General features: G+C 41.9%; 1 protein-coding gene across 2 annotated transcripts in view; it reads left to right on the forward strand.

The window, feature by feature from the left end:
* Window positions 1-2,459: 2,459 nt before the first annotated feature.
* Window positions 2,460-16,661, forward strand: part of nt5dc1 (5'-nucleotidase domain containing 1) — a 129,756-nt gene continuing 115,554 nt past the window's right edge. For both annotated transcript variants that reach the window (XM_083898229.1, XM_083898230.1), the window contains exons 1-2: window positions 2,460-2,665; window positions 15,486-15,577. In XM_083898229.1, coding sequence (XP_083754355.1) covers window positions 2,573-2,665; window positions 15,486-15,577 — 185 coding nt within the window. In that variant the 5' untranslated portion in view covers window positions 2,460-2,572. The remainder of the gene's footprint in view (window positions 2,666-15,485; window positions 15,578-16,661) is intronic.

Here is a 16,661-nt window from a genome sequence, read left to right on the forward strand (position 1 = left end):
GATATGACTTTTGTCCATATCGCCCAGCCCTAATTCAGGTCTGGGGACTGAGATGGTCATTCCAGAACGTTGTATTTGTTCCTCTGCATGAATGCCTTAGTAGATTTTGAGCAGTGTTTAGGGTCTTTGTCTTGTTGAAAGATCCAGCCCCGACACAACTTCACCTTTGTCACTGATTCCTGGACATTGTTCTCCAGAATCTGCTGATATTGTGTGAAATCGATTCGACCCTCAACTTTAACAGGATTCCCAGTCCCTGCACTGACCACACAGCACCACAGCATGATGGAGCCACCACCAAATGTTACTGTAGGTAGCAAGTGTTTTTCTTGGAATGCAAGAATGCATGCATAACACCCCTTGTTTGGCCCAAATAACTCTATTTTAGTTTCATCAGTCCACAGCACCTTATTGTTCTTTAGCATATGTCAAGCCTTTTCTCTGCACCCGTCACAAACAGAGAAAAGGCTTTTTCTGCATTGCTCTTCCATACAGCATCTCCTTGTGTAAAGTGCGCTGAATAGTTGAACGATGCACAGTGAAACCATCTGCAGCAAGATGATGTTGTAGGTCTTTGGAGCTGGTCTGTGGGTTGACTGTGACTGTTCTCACCGTCCTTACCCTCTGCTTCTCTGAGATTTTTCTTGGTCTGCCACTTCGGGCCTTAACTAGAACTGTGCCTGTGGTCTTCCAATTCCTCACAATGTTCCTCACAGTTGAAACTGAGAGCTCAAATCTCTGAGATAGCTTTCTGTATCCTTCCTCTAAACCATGATGTTGAACAATCACTGTTTTCAGGTCATTTGAGAGTTGTTTTGAGGCTCCGATGTTGCCATTCTTCAGAGAAGATGCAAAGAGGAGAAACACTTACAATTGGCCTCCTTAAATACACTTTCTCATGATTGGATTCACCTGTGTATGGAGGTCAAGGGTCACTGAGGTTACCAAACCAATTTTGAGTTCCAATAATTAGTGCTAAAGGTATTGACATCAATAAAATGACAAGGGTGCCTACATTTATGCACATGCCTAATTTTGTTTAAATAATTCTTGCTCACTTTCTCAAATATCACTGTGTTTGTCTCCTATATGATATATTTAACTGAAATGTCTTATCCAAACAACCAACGATTTATAAAGGAATCATGAACATTTACATGGGTGCCCACACTTTTGCATACCACTGTATAAAGGTAAGACGAAACACAATTTTCAGTTTAAAAAAAGAAAAAGAGAGATCAGCCAAAAAAATCTAATTTGACCATATATTGATACATATTATTGTACTTTTCATATTGTTGAATAGTATGGAATTGATTAAAGCATAATTAAAACAACTTTAAAAAAACTTTTAAAACAACTAAATGTTTCAATCAATGTCAAAATTGAAATATAAGCTTCAATTGTGGGTTCATATACTTGTGCCTCCCCAGTCATGAACCTCACCTCAAGTCACTGGTTTTAACAATGTTTTAAAATAGCTTGGTCACGACTTTGACTTATTCAGATTAGCCTACTCATCACGACCGTTCCCCCACTGTCACCTCAGCCATTTTAAACTCCTCCATCTACTGTGTTGATTTTGTCCATTTAATTTCATCTTACATTTGTATCATCAAAGGTACCATATCTAAGAATGTGGCCAAAAACAGTTACTACATTCAAATTTAAAATACCGAAGTCTTTTAGATTTAGTTTTCTGACGTAACTGGCAAACCGCGGTTGCTCGGCAGCTGAGACTCTACTGACTGCAATGATTGGTAGACGGCGGTAGGTGGCGCCACATGCCAAAACATGATTTCAAAACATAAACATGATTTGCAGTCTGTAAAATATATTTTTAATGCAAATATTTTGGCTGTACTGTTGTTGTTGGTGAGTTCAGTTTGTTATATGAACATTATTCATGAGACTCTGTGACATATTAGGAGGATTTTCTGGCCAGTTGCTTTAATTACATAATGCACCTTTAACTTTTTATTTTATCTTAATCTATGTGAGTTTGATTTATCTTCTTATTGTATATGTATTATTATAATATATCAGCAAGGAGTTCAGTATCGTGCATCCCTAATAAATGGGTGATAAAAACTGTTAAATTATTGTTTTTCCTACATAAAATAGATTAAAACCACTTCAAAACGGTTGGAAATCGTTCCTTTAATCGTAGTGTGATATACCTCATACCTATTCAACGTTACCACACCCCCTCAAAATCACCACTCCAACCCAAAAAACGGTTCCGTCAACCGTAACGTCGGGAGAAAAGCTCAAGCTGCAATCTCTCTGCGCACACGCACTGTGGATTACGGTATCCTTTCACACCCGGAAGAAGTGCTCAAATGACGCTGCTCCGTCCGCCTGACGCTGCCTCTCTGCTGCCTTCCTCTGGCGCACACGAGTTTAGCCTCGCTTTCTTTTTTTTTGCCGCTTTTCGGGGGAACTTATTGACGGTAACCGGTCAGAGGTGATTGACTCGTGACGGGTGACGGTGGCTCTGTGACGTGGACACGTCACCAGTGTGAGTGCAGTGTCGTTCGTGTGTGTGAACACGGACGTAGCCTCAGCTACAATGAGCGACTACTTCAGCCTGTCAGACTGTGATGTTATCGGCTTCGACCTGGACCACACGCTCTGTCGCTACTATCTGAAGGAGAACTCCAGGGTGAGTGATTGTTTGATTGATTGATTTGTTTTTCATTGCTGTGTGTGTGCGTGTGTGCGTGGGCATCCACAGTGCGCGACATTCATGCGGTCTGTGGCTTCGATCCCGCGCTGCATCACATCTGTATTAAAAATAGCTCGCAGTTGTCAATAACCGTCAGCGGTGGATAGTCACCTCAGCACCGGCCCCTGATCAACCACTGACCGGTGCGTATGCGTGTGATCGCTCGGTGGCTGCACCAGACAGGTGTGTGTGTGTGTGTGTGTGTGTGTGTGTGTGTGTGTGTGTGTGTGTGTGTGTGTCTCTCTCTCTGTGTCTCTCTCTGTGTGTCTCTGTGTGTGTGTGTGATGCTGATGCTGCTGCAGTCACTCTGCGTGACTCACAGGTTCATGATGCTCATGCATGTATTTAAACGAGGCCCGTTGACAGCCAGCAGTTCCTCACATCACCATCCACCGGCTGTCACGTGTTATGTCTATTCTACTGTCAATAAACATTAACATTTAAATAATAATAATGCTCATACTACTACTACTACTACTACTAATAACACTCCTCTGAACTTTATATTGTGCCTTTGTAGAACAAGGTTAACAAAGTATTTCACAAGGTCAATTAAAGTTGGACTAACCAGACTTATGATGTTGATGGTCAGCATTTATATTGCATTTTTCCAGTCTTTTTTTATTTTTGAATTACCAGGGTTGCAGCTAACGATTATTTTCATAATCAGTTGATACCAACATCTTTTGTCACAGAGATGGTTTGCAGCAGCTCTTGGAGAACGTTAAAACAGAAGTAAATAAATGAAAAACATAGTTCGATGGCAACAATTTGTTCATTGAATTTGAACAAAACTAAATAAATTATCTTCGGGAAATCGTGTAATATACATGCTATATTGAGAGAGTATATGAAATTAAATTTCTGGGTGAAATTCTAGACTATAAACTGCATTGGAAACCACATGTAAACCCCTGAGGAGGCTGCGGTCCTTCACTGTCTGCAGCAATGTCCTCTGGAGTTATTTCAGTCTGTTGTTGCCAGTATCCTCTTCTATGCTGTGGTATGCTGGGGAGGAAGCACTAAGCAGAGGGATGCTGGGCGACTGGACATGCTGGTGACGAAAGCTGGCTCTGTTGTTGGAGCTGAACTGGAGTGCATCACTTCAATATCAGGCAAAAGGACCTGATCACTGAACATTTTGGACAATGAATGCCATCCAGTCTACAGCACTACACAAAGCAGAAGAGCATGACCAGCTGGAGACTACGGTCATGCACAACTGACAGACTGAGGAAGTCATTTGTCCCCAGGGCCGTACAACTCTACGATGCTTCACTAAATGGAAGAGGAGATATTTCTCCGTAATAGTCTGTTTGCCTCTCCACCCTCTCCTCCACTTCCACTACCTCCTATAACAATTAACACATTAACAGTGTCAACACTAACACACATTAACGCATGACGTGTTTCTATGACGACTGAGTGAAGAAAGGTGCGCGTGACGTCATGTTTACTTGACTCCCGATTGTTAGTAAGAGTCTCTAAAGTAACGCTAAAATTTAAAAACAGAGGCACACATATGCAGTACTCAGGCACACTGGTTATTTGTAGCACTTTTTTTAAATAAACAAACTGTAGACTGTAGGCACGCTAACGGCGCTAAAGGAGCTAACTGGTAAACGGTGCCTGGACTCCGTGTGTGTGTGTGTGTGTCTGCGTGTGTGTGTGTCTGCAGTGAATAAATGACGTCCAGCAAACCTGAACAGAAGAGAATATGTGCCCCTCATAAGTCTGTTTTAGAGACATCTTTCAGTTATTTCTGTCATGTTAAAGTCCTGTTGGAGGGACATAACATAGCCCTTTGTGATTTTCAGTTAGCTTATATAAAATATAGTAAGACATACATTTAAAGTGAATCAGAATAATATCAAGAACTGTATATGTTTAAAACATATATTAAAGGTGCATTATGTAATAAATCCAAAACAACTGGCCATAAAATCCTCCTAATATGTCACAGAGACTCAGGAATAATGTTCATATAACAAACTGAACTCACCAACAACAACAGTACAGACAAAATATTTGCATTAAAACATTTTGAAATCATGTTTTGGCATGTGGCGCCACCTACCGCCATTTACCAATCATTGCAGTCAGTAGAGTCTCAGCTGCCGAGCAACCACGGGTGGCAGTTACGTCAGAAAATGAAACCTAAAAGACTCTGGTATTTTGAATTTGAATGTAGTAACCGTTTTTGGCCACATTCTTACATATGGCATCTTTAAATAACAATTGCCATTTCTTCTTATCGAGTTCTTGTTTTCCTCATTGTCTATTTATGTTGAATATATCTGACACAATTGAGTGGGGCAGTGATTAGTATGCATGTGAAAGGTACATATTAATTCTCTGTGGTTGAGGTACAGTAAGGGGACTCCATAAACTGCGAATGCGGCAGTCGCTACCCCCAGAACTGCCGGGAATATGAAGTCTGCCCGCAGTGCAGGCACTTCACAGTTTAAACACTATACACTAGTTAAACACAATATTAGTCAAGTAGTTAAGTTTTTAACTGTGAAATGACCGAAAGGTTACTAAGCACTTATAATTAGTAGTACAATTTAATAACTTAAGGCAGGGGTCTCAAACTCAAATGACCTGGGGACCAATGCGCATCTATTGTGGTCAAGAGGGGGCCGGCCTAGAGAACAAAAAGTGGGAAAAACAACAACTGTTCACATATATTGATATCACACATATACTTGATGCAAAATTAACATATTAATATCAAAAACAGATATTTATTTTAAATTACATAAATAATAGTGTGGACAACTGTAATTAAAATTCATGCCAGGAGCCGTTTCGGCCACTGCCATTCGTGACTTGGGCCCTAACAAACGTATTTATATATGACACGTTTAATAATGGGATAATTACGACCAAATGTCTTATTATTACTGTTATAAAAACATCGCTAGCAAACGTATATTATAATAATAATAATAATAATAATAATAATAATAATAATAATAATAATAATAATAATGCATTATATTTAAGGCGCCTTTCAAGACACTCAAGGTTATATTCGATCACCTCGCTGGCAGCTGTGACTCAGCTGCACACTGTGTTTAAAAGACGTTGAGGTCATGGGCCATGTTTTTATTATAACATGATATTAAGTAGGGGGCCGCATGTAATTGATTGGGGTTTGAGACCCCTGACCTAAGGCATTAACTTTTCACTGTGCATCGGCTACCAATAATTTTCACATGCTTATTGTTATTGTTAAAGTCAGTAGTGGTATATGTGTTGGCTAACTGTCCAAAATTAGCTTCAATATATATAATTATATAATTATTGTCTTGTTCTAAGACGGATGTAAATATATTATGAGGTAATTAGGGTTTAGGCTATGCCTTGATTAAATTTGTTAATATGTAAATTTTTGTTCTCGTTGTGATGACGCAGACAGACAAGGGGAACGAGATTCAAAGATTCAAAGTGTTTATTGTCATATGCACAGTAAAGAAACACGTTTCCATGTACAATGAAATTCTTACTTTGCTGTCCACTCAAAAATACCAGCATAAAGTAGAAAGAAATGTTTTAAAAAGTATAATATACATAAGAAAAAATACTAAATAAATATTACCAAAAAAGCTAAAATAATATATATGCATGAAATAAGTATAAACATGTGCATGAAATAAGTATAAACATGTGCATGAGTAAGAAAACTGTACATAAAGTGCACACTGGTTGTGCAAGATGTTGTGCAACAGATTTAAAGTGACATGTGTCAGGTTTAAAGTGTCAATTGTAGTCCTGCTCAGCTGTTCAGGATTCTGATGGCAGTGGGGTAAAAAGAGTTCTTTAGACGGGTTGTCCTGCATTTGGCACTCCTGTACCTCCGTCCTGAGGGCAGGAGTGTAAACAGTCCATGTTGTGGGTGGGTGCTGTCCTTTATGATGGTGACAGCTCTCCTGTGGACTCTGCGGTGGTAGATGCTGTGCAGAGAGGGCAGTGGAGACCTGGTGATCCTCTCAGCTGTCTTTACCACTCTCTGCAGGCGTTTGCGGTCCATGGCCGTAGTGCTGCCGTACCACGCGGTGATGCAGTTGGTCAGACTGCTCTCCACGACACAGCTGTAGAAGTTGCTCAGGATCTTTGTCGACATGCCAAACTTCCTCAGCCTCCTCAGAAAATACAGCCGTTGCTGTGCTTTCTTGACCAGCTGTGTTGTGTTGGTGGTCCATGTGAAGTCCTCAGTGATGTGGACCCTGAGGTACTTAAAGCTGCTCACCCGCTCCACTTCAAGATCCCGGATAAACAGTGGTTGGTGAGGTCTCCTCTCCTTCCTCATGTCCACTATCATCTCCTTCGTCTTGTCTGTGTTTAGGGTGAGGTTGTTGTCCTCGCACCAAGAAACCAGACTGGCCACCTCCATCCTGTAGGCCGCTTCGTCCGCCGCGGTGATGCATCCTATCACTGCAGTGTCGTCAGCAAACTTCAGGATGGTGTTGTCTTTGTGGGAGGCGACACAGTCATGTGTGAACAGGGTGTAGAGGATGGGGCTGAGGACACATCCTTGTGGAGTGCCAATGTTTGTTATGATGCTGGCTGATGTCCTATTGCCGATCCTGACAGTCTGGGGTCTGCCAGTCAGAAAGTCAAGGAGCCAGTCGCAGAGGGTGGGGTGGATACCAAGTGTGGACAGCTTGTGGGTGAGTTTGTAGGGGATGACCGTGTTGAAGGCGGAGCTGTAGTCTACAAAGAGTATCCTGATGTAGGACTCTTTGTTTTCCAAGTGGGACAGGGAATGGCGGAGGACAGCTGCGATGGCGTCGCTGGTGGACCTGTTGGGTCGGTAGGCATACTGCAGGGAGTCCAGTGTATCCGGGATGCTGCTCTGAATGTGCGCCAGCACCACTCTCTCGAAGCACTTCATTATGATTGGAGTGAGTGCTACTGGTCTGTAGTCATTCAGGCAGGTGGGTGGGCTCTTCTTAGGGAGGGGGACAATGGTTGTGGTTTTAAAGCAGGAGGGAACTGTGCTCTGGCTTAGGGAGAGGTTGAATATGGAGGTGAAGACGTCAGCCAGCTCGTTAGCACATGCTCTGAGTGCACGGCCAGGGATGTTGTCTGGTCCTGCTGCCTTGTGCGGGTTGATTTTCTTCAGGACTTTGTGTACCTGACCTGAGGAGACTGTTGGTGGTGGTGAGGGGGGTCCAGTGGTCCAGGTGTGTGAGTGTGTCTCTGTGTTGTCGATTGTAGCCTCAAAGCGGGTGTAGAAAGTGTTGAGGTCTTCTGGCAGGTTGTCTGTAGGACTGATAGTGCTGCTGGTGGTCTTGTAGTCTGTGATGTGCTGCAAGCCCCTCCACATCCGCCCAGAGTCAGCAGTGGAATAGAAGCCGTCCAACTTCTCTCTGTACTGCCTCTTTGCTGCTGCAATGGCGTGTCTCAGTCCGTACTTGGCAGTTTTGTACTCAGCTTCGTTGCCTGATTTAAATGCAGTGGAGCGAGCACGCAGCATGCCTCGTACCTGAGTGTTTACCCAGGGCTTCTGGTTGGGGAACTTCCTGACATGTATGGTGGGCACGATGTTGTCAACACACGTGCTGATGTACCCAGTCACATACTCAGCGTAGTCCTGCACGCTGACAGAGGAGTCCTCCAGCGTGGCTGCAGCTTTGCAGCCACTCTGGATGAGTGGACAGATGACACACATTCTAGAGTTGCACGATACCCATGTACACCGCGGTGCCATTTCATAACAGTTCCTACGGTACAAGAAATTCTACGCAACGGTAATACCGTGGATCATGGTCATTTTTAAAATTATAATTGTTTTTTTATGGTGAATTTCATTAGGAGGAAAGTACCAAGTCTAAGGGCCAATTCCAATTCCTATCTTAACCCTCAAGCTCAACCCTTAATCTTAACTGGCCCTCAAAACCAAGTGTTGAGGGTTATTTTGTCACTTAGAAATGGGACACCCCTTAAATGCAGATACGTCTTCAAACTGTGGGGGGCAGAATAACGCGAAAGCTGCGTCTGTCAACTCCAAAAAAGAAGAAGAAGAACACATTTACGTCAGGATTATTTATCACAATACCGTTTACCAGTCAAGTTATTAGGTTGTCAGTTAGTTATAAGATGATACTCATACAAATACCACAACCACAGACATATTCAGCTGACAGTTACCGCACACCACGGCTTATTGAAAAGTAAACCATAGCAAACGATCGCTTGTCCGCACTGGCCGGCTATTGACAAAATCCAACATCCATGGCAAAGACATCAGCAGTGTGACAGCATTTTTCAAAAGTAGAAGTAAAAAAGTGGAACGCAAACTTTGCAAGCAACAGTTTGCTTTTCACAGCTCTACTACAAACATGGCATATAATTTGAAAACGGTAAGCTAAGGTTGCTCCGTCTGTTGTGAGTATGAACAACAACAATTATTAGCATATTTCAATGTTTTATTCTAATAATCGTTGATTGGTTTTATAACTGCAGACGCACCTGCCCGCAACAGCAGCAGCGTCCCGCAGTCTATTTTTGTCTCAGCCGCGAAGCTGCACTCCTATGTTCAGTCTCACTCTGTATTCCTCAACAGTTATTGTGCTGATATTACTAGTTGACATAGTACATTATTTTTGGATATCACGGTCTATGGTATTGCACAGATGAAAGTAATGCAAAACGCTGTCAGAGCCATCAGACTGTTGAACTCCAGCCGCGGCTGCGGGTCTTTTCAAATTAGGAGCCGCAGCCACACAGGTGCTTTGCGGGTGCGGCTCTTTTCAAATTAAAATAGCCCCACTTGCAAAGCAAACAATATAAATATAATATAAAAATATACAGTCTAAAAGAGTTAGAATACACAATAGTACTGTATCTGTATGTGCAACACAACACCAAATATATTTTCCAGATCTTGCAAAACATCTATCCAGTATTGTTGAATTTTAGGACAAGACCAGATGCAATGAGTATAAGTGCCCACTGAGATTTTACATTTCAGACATGTAGGTGGGAGTTGAGAGTTCATTTTATATTCTTCTTCTGTTAGGAGAGATTTGTAAATGGTGTAGAATCTTTAATTGCAGCAATCCGGCATGGTTACACAGATATATTCTTTGTTTGAGAACATATCTTAGTCCACTTATCTCCATCAATAAACCAAGTTCGCCTTGCCAAGTGTGCATACCATCCCGTACATTTATCACATCAGTCTGGCTTAAGACATTGTAAAAAACAAATAATGGACTTCTTAACTGGGCCAAGGAGGAGTAAATGTTCTGAATTGGGACTAATGGAGATGTTAGTCCAGACCTTCCTTCAAGCTTATGTGTAATAAACCATGCTTTTAGTGTATTAGAGATTATAGGTTTGTTTTTACAATGGCCCCTGGCTGACCTTAAGTCCTCAATGGCCAAAAGGCCTAACAGGGAGCCTGAGGTCTGTGACTTTTCTGAGCTCAGCAAATCAGAAGAAGAATCCACCTTGACCCATTCTGCTATGCATCTTGAATGGGATGCTAGCTGATACCATTTGATGTTGGGAAGATCTAGACCACCATTTTAACTAGCGAGTTGTAGTTTTGCTACTTTTAGTCGTCTGGGCTTTCTCCTGTTCCAAATGAAGTCACTCAGCCAGCCATTCCTTTAAAAGTCAGCTTCTCTTAGAGAATGGGTGCCATTCCCGTCTAAAATTGAAGGAATCACTTGAGGGTCCCATTTAATTTTGGTCAAAGTAGATAAATACTTAGTGGGCCTTATCCCCATCCTCGGATAGCATTTGCTTTGAGAAGAGGAGAGCACTGCTGGGTTAGTAATGTGTCCAGAGCAGCCTGTATTGTGCGTTTCCTTTGCAACAGTAACAGGTCTGATGTTAAGCAAAGTGCATTTTTAATATCTTCCAGTATCTTCCACTTTTCGAGTTTTAATTTCTGTTCTAATTCAATCAATCAATCAATCAATCAATCAATCAATCAATCAATCAATCATTATTTTTATAGCCCACAGTTTACAAAACATAGTTTGTCTCACGGGACTTCACAGGGTTGGTAACATCCTCTGTCCTTAGACCTTCGACCAGGGTAAGGAAAAACTATCAGGGAAAAAACCCTTGTAACAGGGAAAAGGGTAGAAACCTTAGGGAGAACCACAGGTGAGGGATCCACTCCCTGGACGGACAGAGGTGCAGTAGATGTTACCCAAAACATACAATACATTATGACAAAGAATAAAAAGTGAAAAGTCTTTAAATGCCAGGGTCCATCTGGATCGCTGGGTTTGTCACAGCCTGTAGTGAAGGCTGTTGTGGTCAGAGACTTGGGGATAACGGAGTCCTCTTTCCTGTCCTGACCTCATGTTGTTCACTGGTGTCAGCAGAACTGTAAGAGATTAAAAATCAGTTAGAGATGTGCTACATGTGGATTTATGTGCTACATCTCATGGGGGGACATCGGGTAAGTGGTGAGGGTTGAGAAATCGAGGACGGGGTAGAGAAAGTGCGGCTCGTGCAAAGTCTGTGTGCTCATTCTAAGTGCATGATGGGAAATTCCCCCAGCAGTCTAAGCCTATGGCAGCATAAGATAGGCTATTCTAATCAGGACATACCTGTTCTAATTGTCTTTTACTTTTCGAGGCTGAATAGGCTATAATCATACCCCTGATGCATCCTTTAGCAGTTTCCCACAGTAAGGATGAGTTGTTAGTACTGTGAATTAATAGACAAAAATATCTTAAATTCGTCTTTCAGAAGACACGTGTCGAATATCCAGCGTTCCCTTTTCGCAGATTCTATGCCAAGAGACAATTCAAGTAGCAGAAATGCATGATCATTAACCACAATGTTGCCTATTGAGCAGGAAGATACAGACTGCATCACAGACTGGGGTACTAAGAAATCAAGCCGTGTGTGACACTGAAGAGGGGATTAAAAGGTGAATTCTCTGTCAGATGGATGAAATATGTCATACATGTATCAACCAGGTTGATTTCCCCACAAGTCGACAAGAAGGCTCCAGACTGGTTTGACAGAGGAGAATTTCGCCGGGGATGTCTATCAAGTCGAGAATTAAGTATACAATTAAAGTCACCTCCCACCAAGGCCAATGAAGATACTTCTGCAAATTCTGAAAATGCTTTAGTTAATTAATCTGAAGAATAGTTAGGTGGGCAATAAAGATTTGTCATAGTAATTTCTTCACCATTTAAGACACCATTGATATTTATTTATTACAAATCTTCCGTACTTGTCCTTTCTACACTTTTTTAATTGAAATGGAAAGTTTGAGAAGTTTTCTAACCTTGGATTTCTAGGTCCCTATGAAATATGTTTTATTTTTTTCCAAATTCAGTTCTATTTTTGAAAATAACAATATAGCCGTAATAATGGCGTATTTGATGGTGTGACTTGAGTTTCAATCGGCACCTGGACAAGGGGACGCTCGCCGGTTACATAAAGTAATAAAAAAAAGTGTATATAAAGTAAATGAACAAGCAACACGCGATAGACTGTGTATAAAGGAGACAACAACAACACAGCTTCTTCTGTTGATCTGGTGTCATAAACAATTTTATGTTTCTCCACTTCAACAATCAGTCTCTCGTCGTATATTATGACTCTCCGAGACACTCTGATTAATTGACTGTTGACCTGGTAGCACCGGTCACGATGTAATGTTGATGTGAAGTTGTGACCGGCTATATGACCTGCGTATTGTGTTTTATTTTGAAGGGGGCGGAAATGTTTTACTTTGAGTCTGTGACACACTTCCTGTCTGGTGCGATCTTCTCTGTTGAAATTTATGCGGTTCAGCAGCGGCAACGACAACAATAGAACTGCTACCTATCGATAGCGATTTGGCCAGCAAGCCGCTTCTGGGACGCTGCAGAGACGTTCCGCAGCGCACCCAGTGGAAATAATTTCGTTGATTAGAATGGAAGCTATTTGCAACGGCGACCGCGCCGCTGACGTGCCGCAGCTGTAACGCGTCCAGTGGAAATCCAGGGTAAGTGGGACTCCTGTCGTTGAGCCACATCTACCCCCTACCTCTTCAACAAAGAATAAGGCCCCTATATTCCATGAACAAAGTTTTAACTGATTAGATGGCATCATTCTATTAACAATTATACTGAATTGAGTATCCATACAGATGACCAGAGATGCAGTTTTATATAGCCTACAATATATTGTACTGCTTTTAGGGGCATGTTTTTTGGTAGTTTATCCGAATATATTGAAATGATACACTGAATGTGGGAGACCAGTCGTGAGCGTGAACTACAAGTAACACAACATTAAAACATATGGAACCACAACAGCTTTGAAAGAAAAGAAAATGGATAATTGGGGTCCTTCCCCAGGTCGCGGACGAATTGCTGCTCTGTAAGGAACCTCCACTAGGGCCGAATGTGATTCTCATACCATATAAACAGAAAAAAAACAAAGCAAGTGACATAACCCAGTTGACCGGGGCTCACAGCAACACCAATTATTACATAGTAAACAAAAGTTTTCAATTTATAAGCCTCTAAATGTGAATCGTCATGTACTCTTGAACCAGCTGAGTTCCAGTGAATGAACACTGGTGTATAATTAAGCAAAGGATATACACCATAATATATATTATGATATGGATGAAAGAACGATTGAAGACGCTAGATGATGTCATCCCCTAGTTTGCATAATTGACCATGTGTATATATATATATATATATGTATGTATGTGTATGTGTGTGTGTGTGTGTGTTTCAGGGGTCGCGTTAACTGAATATTTTCCGTCATTGACCGTTTTTTTTTAAAACGGCGACGGGAAAATCTGAGGGCCAGCCGTCATTTTGACAGATTGCAATTCACACCCCTGACCACTTGGTGGCAAAGAGCATATTACAGTAATTGGCTCTTGTAGAAGAAGAAAAGTAGAAAAGAAGAAAAATGTCACGGCAGTTGAGTGTCAGAAGTTTCTTTAAAAAGCCCAATAACGATGTTGATAAAAGAGGGATAGATGCAGATGAAGATGAAGGACAAACTCAGCCCTTGGCCTCGGCAGAGCGAGGAAGCGGCAGGAGGCTTTGGAGCGCGTCTGTATTATATTTCACTATTCATTGTTCATATGTAGCTACTGGGCCCACACAGTCAGATGTTTTTGTTACTGCGGAGAAAGAGTTATATATTCTTCATATTCTGCTTGATGTGTGTATCCACGGTGTGGATTATTTGTTCAGCTTTTTTGGACTGAATATTAATTAAAAATTAATTAAAATTAAATGCAATTGAATATTTATTGTCATTTAAATTAAATAAATTAAAGTGACCGGTAAAAATAGTTTATGACAGGAATTGTAAGACCCTGTCAGTCAAAATGACAGACAACAAAAAAGCCCAGCGCAACCTCTGGTGTGTTTTGTATCTGATATGTATCAAATGCAGTGGATAATTTTGGTGTAAAAACCTGCGGCCATGAACGCATCATTTAAAAACCAGGAAGTGTATCTTCATTAGTAACATATATGGATCTCACCGACTCTGTTATTGTTGTAAATTAGACTGTGGCAGCAGGTACAACAAGCTCCTGCTGTGGGGTGAACATACGTGTACATTTACGGCTCATGTATTAAAAAATTGTCGGATTTCAATCGGGCTCGGGCAGCACCCGCTGCTTGTTGAGAGGGATACGTGCTTTCACGTGAGAGTTTCCAAACACTGGACTGGCTGCAAAGGTCAGCGCTTCTGTTGGGGAGAGGAAGGTTTTCATTGGTGCCACTTGTAACTTTGCATGGAGTAATCAGCACCGATTTGCCTGACATGTTTGGCTTCATTAAACCATTTCCGTATGCATGACCTGCAGCGGACAGGTCATGGTAAAAGGATCTTTTCCTTCCCTCCAGAGCAGGCTTTTAGCTAGTATTTTTTTAGAGGGTGTCCCCCCCCCCCCCTTGCCCCCCGGAAATTATAGAGGTGCCTTTTTTTTCTCCGCACCGCCCCTGCTGACTGCTCTTCTCGCTCTCCTGCATTTTGCGCCGCTCCAAACGGGTTCTCCATATCCAACTCAGACTGGATAATTTCTCTATGCGCAGTTTTATCCCCACATCCATATATGACGCACACATAATGATCTTTATGACGAGGATCGAGCACAGTCATGATATAATACAGGGGATCCGAGTAGATCTTAGTAAAACGTGTTGAGAGATTCTCAAGAGCGCACTTTTCATTGTTTTCATTCCGTGGTCTCAATCTTTGTGTAGAAGACGCTTGAGCGCTGTAATTAAGGGAATAACAGATGCATCAGATGAGCTGATCTCTTTAGTTAACTGCTCAAAGAGAGAGAGAAGAGAGTTCTGTCGCGGGGAGTTCATAATCTGCGCTGCAGCCAAGTTTTGCTTTTGCGCAAAGAGACTTTTCAGCATTTAATAGGTGCTGTTCCACTGTGTACTCACATCTTGTTGGAATCGTTTTATTGGTGTTCCAAACTGATCTTGGACAGACTCTAAGCGGGTATAGACAGGCACGCGCTGGCTGTAGTTTTTTCAGCCAGCACGTGCCTGTCTATTCTGCTTGTCTGGGAACGTGTGGAACCGAATTATGATAGGACCCTGCGTTGGTCAGGCCCTGGCATGGGCATTAGAGACTTGTGAGCCCATTCTAGCTGAACTCGGGCCTCCTTAGCATCCATGTCAAGAAAATCCGGCTGTCCCGATTTAATCTTTCCCTTATACTTTCTTTCCCAAGATACGGTCATGCTTATTTATGTATTTATTTTTTTATTTCTCTTGTGTGTGTGCAGCTCATCTATGAGAGCTTTGCCAGGTTTCTGGTGGAGCACAAAGGCTATGACAAGGACCTGCTGAACCTCACCCCTGCTAACTGGGATTTCTGGTGAGTCTGTCACTCAGCAACAGTTTTTCCTGCCTAGACGTTAACTATGACATAAAATGACTGTATGTCATTGATGTATTCCTCTTAGAGATTTTCCAAAACCATTTTTCCCTCCCGATACAGGGTTAGGGTTAGGGAACAGTATAAAACAGTAGTGCAACAGCAACTTAATAATAAATTCCTTTGATAAAAAGTGCTAAAGTAGACATAATTATAGCCTAGTTCTCCAAGTTAACCTAGTTCCCTGGTGTCCTAATGAACATGTCTGTGACATACTTTGGTCTGTTGAAATACCTTAAGGATGAACCACCATAGCAGTTCCTGCCGAAAACAGCCCTTTTCAGAAAGCTCGCTTTTGAGTGCCTGGCTCTTTAAATGCAAATCAGACACAGGGAACTACGTCAGTGTCACTGAGGCTGCAGTTGGTCCTTCTTTTCCTTTGTGTTCTTTAGTGTGACGCGGCTTCAAATGTTTGATTAAGTTGCTGGTGTTAAAATTTGCAACACTCGTGCCACCCCTCGAAATTGCTTCTTTGCATATGTTGCATGTCGCAGTCTTACTGCTGGGAGCATCAAGTGTGAAATACTGCCAAACCGCCGACATGATGCGCTAACGTTAGCTCCTTAGCTAATGCCAGCTGATCAATTCTTCTTCGTGCCTCTAAAACAGCAGCTGCCGGTGGCAGCACAACGCAACTGTTTTAAGAGTGACAAAGAAGAACTGTGTCAGAGCTAACGGAGCTAACCAGTAAACTGATTCCTATTTCTAATAAGTAACATGGTATCAGATGGGTGCCTGGACTCGCCGATACCGATGCTGGCGTTTTCGGCAGTATCGGAGGCCTTTCAGATACTGGTATTGGAATCGGAACAACTTTAATTCCTCTTAATTCCATGGCCTGAAACAATAACACTTTGATTATTCTAATTAATGTGTATTTAACTCTGAGCAGTGCCGCTCCAAGCCTTTATGGGGCCCTTATCAGAATTTGATTCAATAATGTAACACTATAAATGTTCTTCTTTGTAAAAAGAAAAACCCAAAAGAACAACAAATTTGAAACAGATGTTCAAATGCGCACTAA

Source organism: Microchirus variegatus, assembly GCF_963457635.1.
Source record: "Microchirus variegatus genome assembly, chromosome: 12".
In the NCBI taxonomy this organism is placed as follows: domain Eukaryota; kingdom Metazoa; phylum Chordata; class Actinopteri; order Pleuronectiformes; family Soleidae; genus Microchirus; species Microchirus variegatus.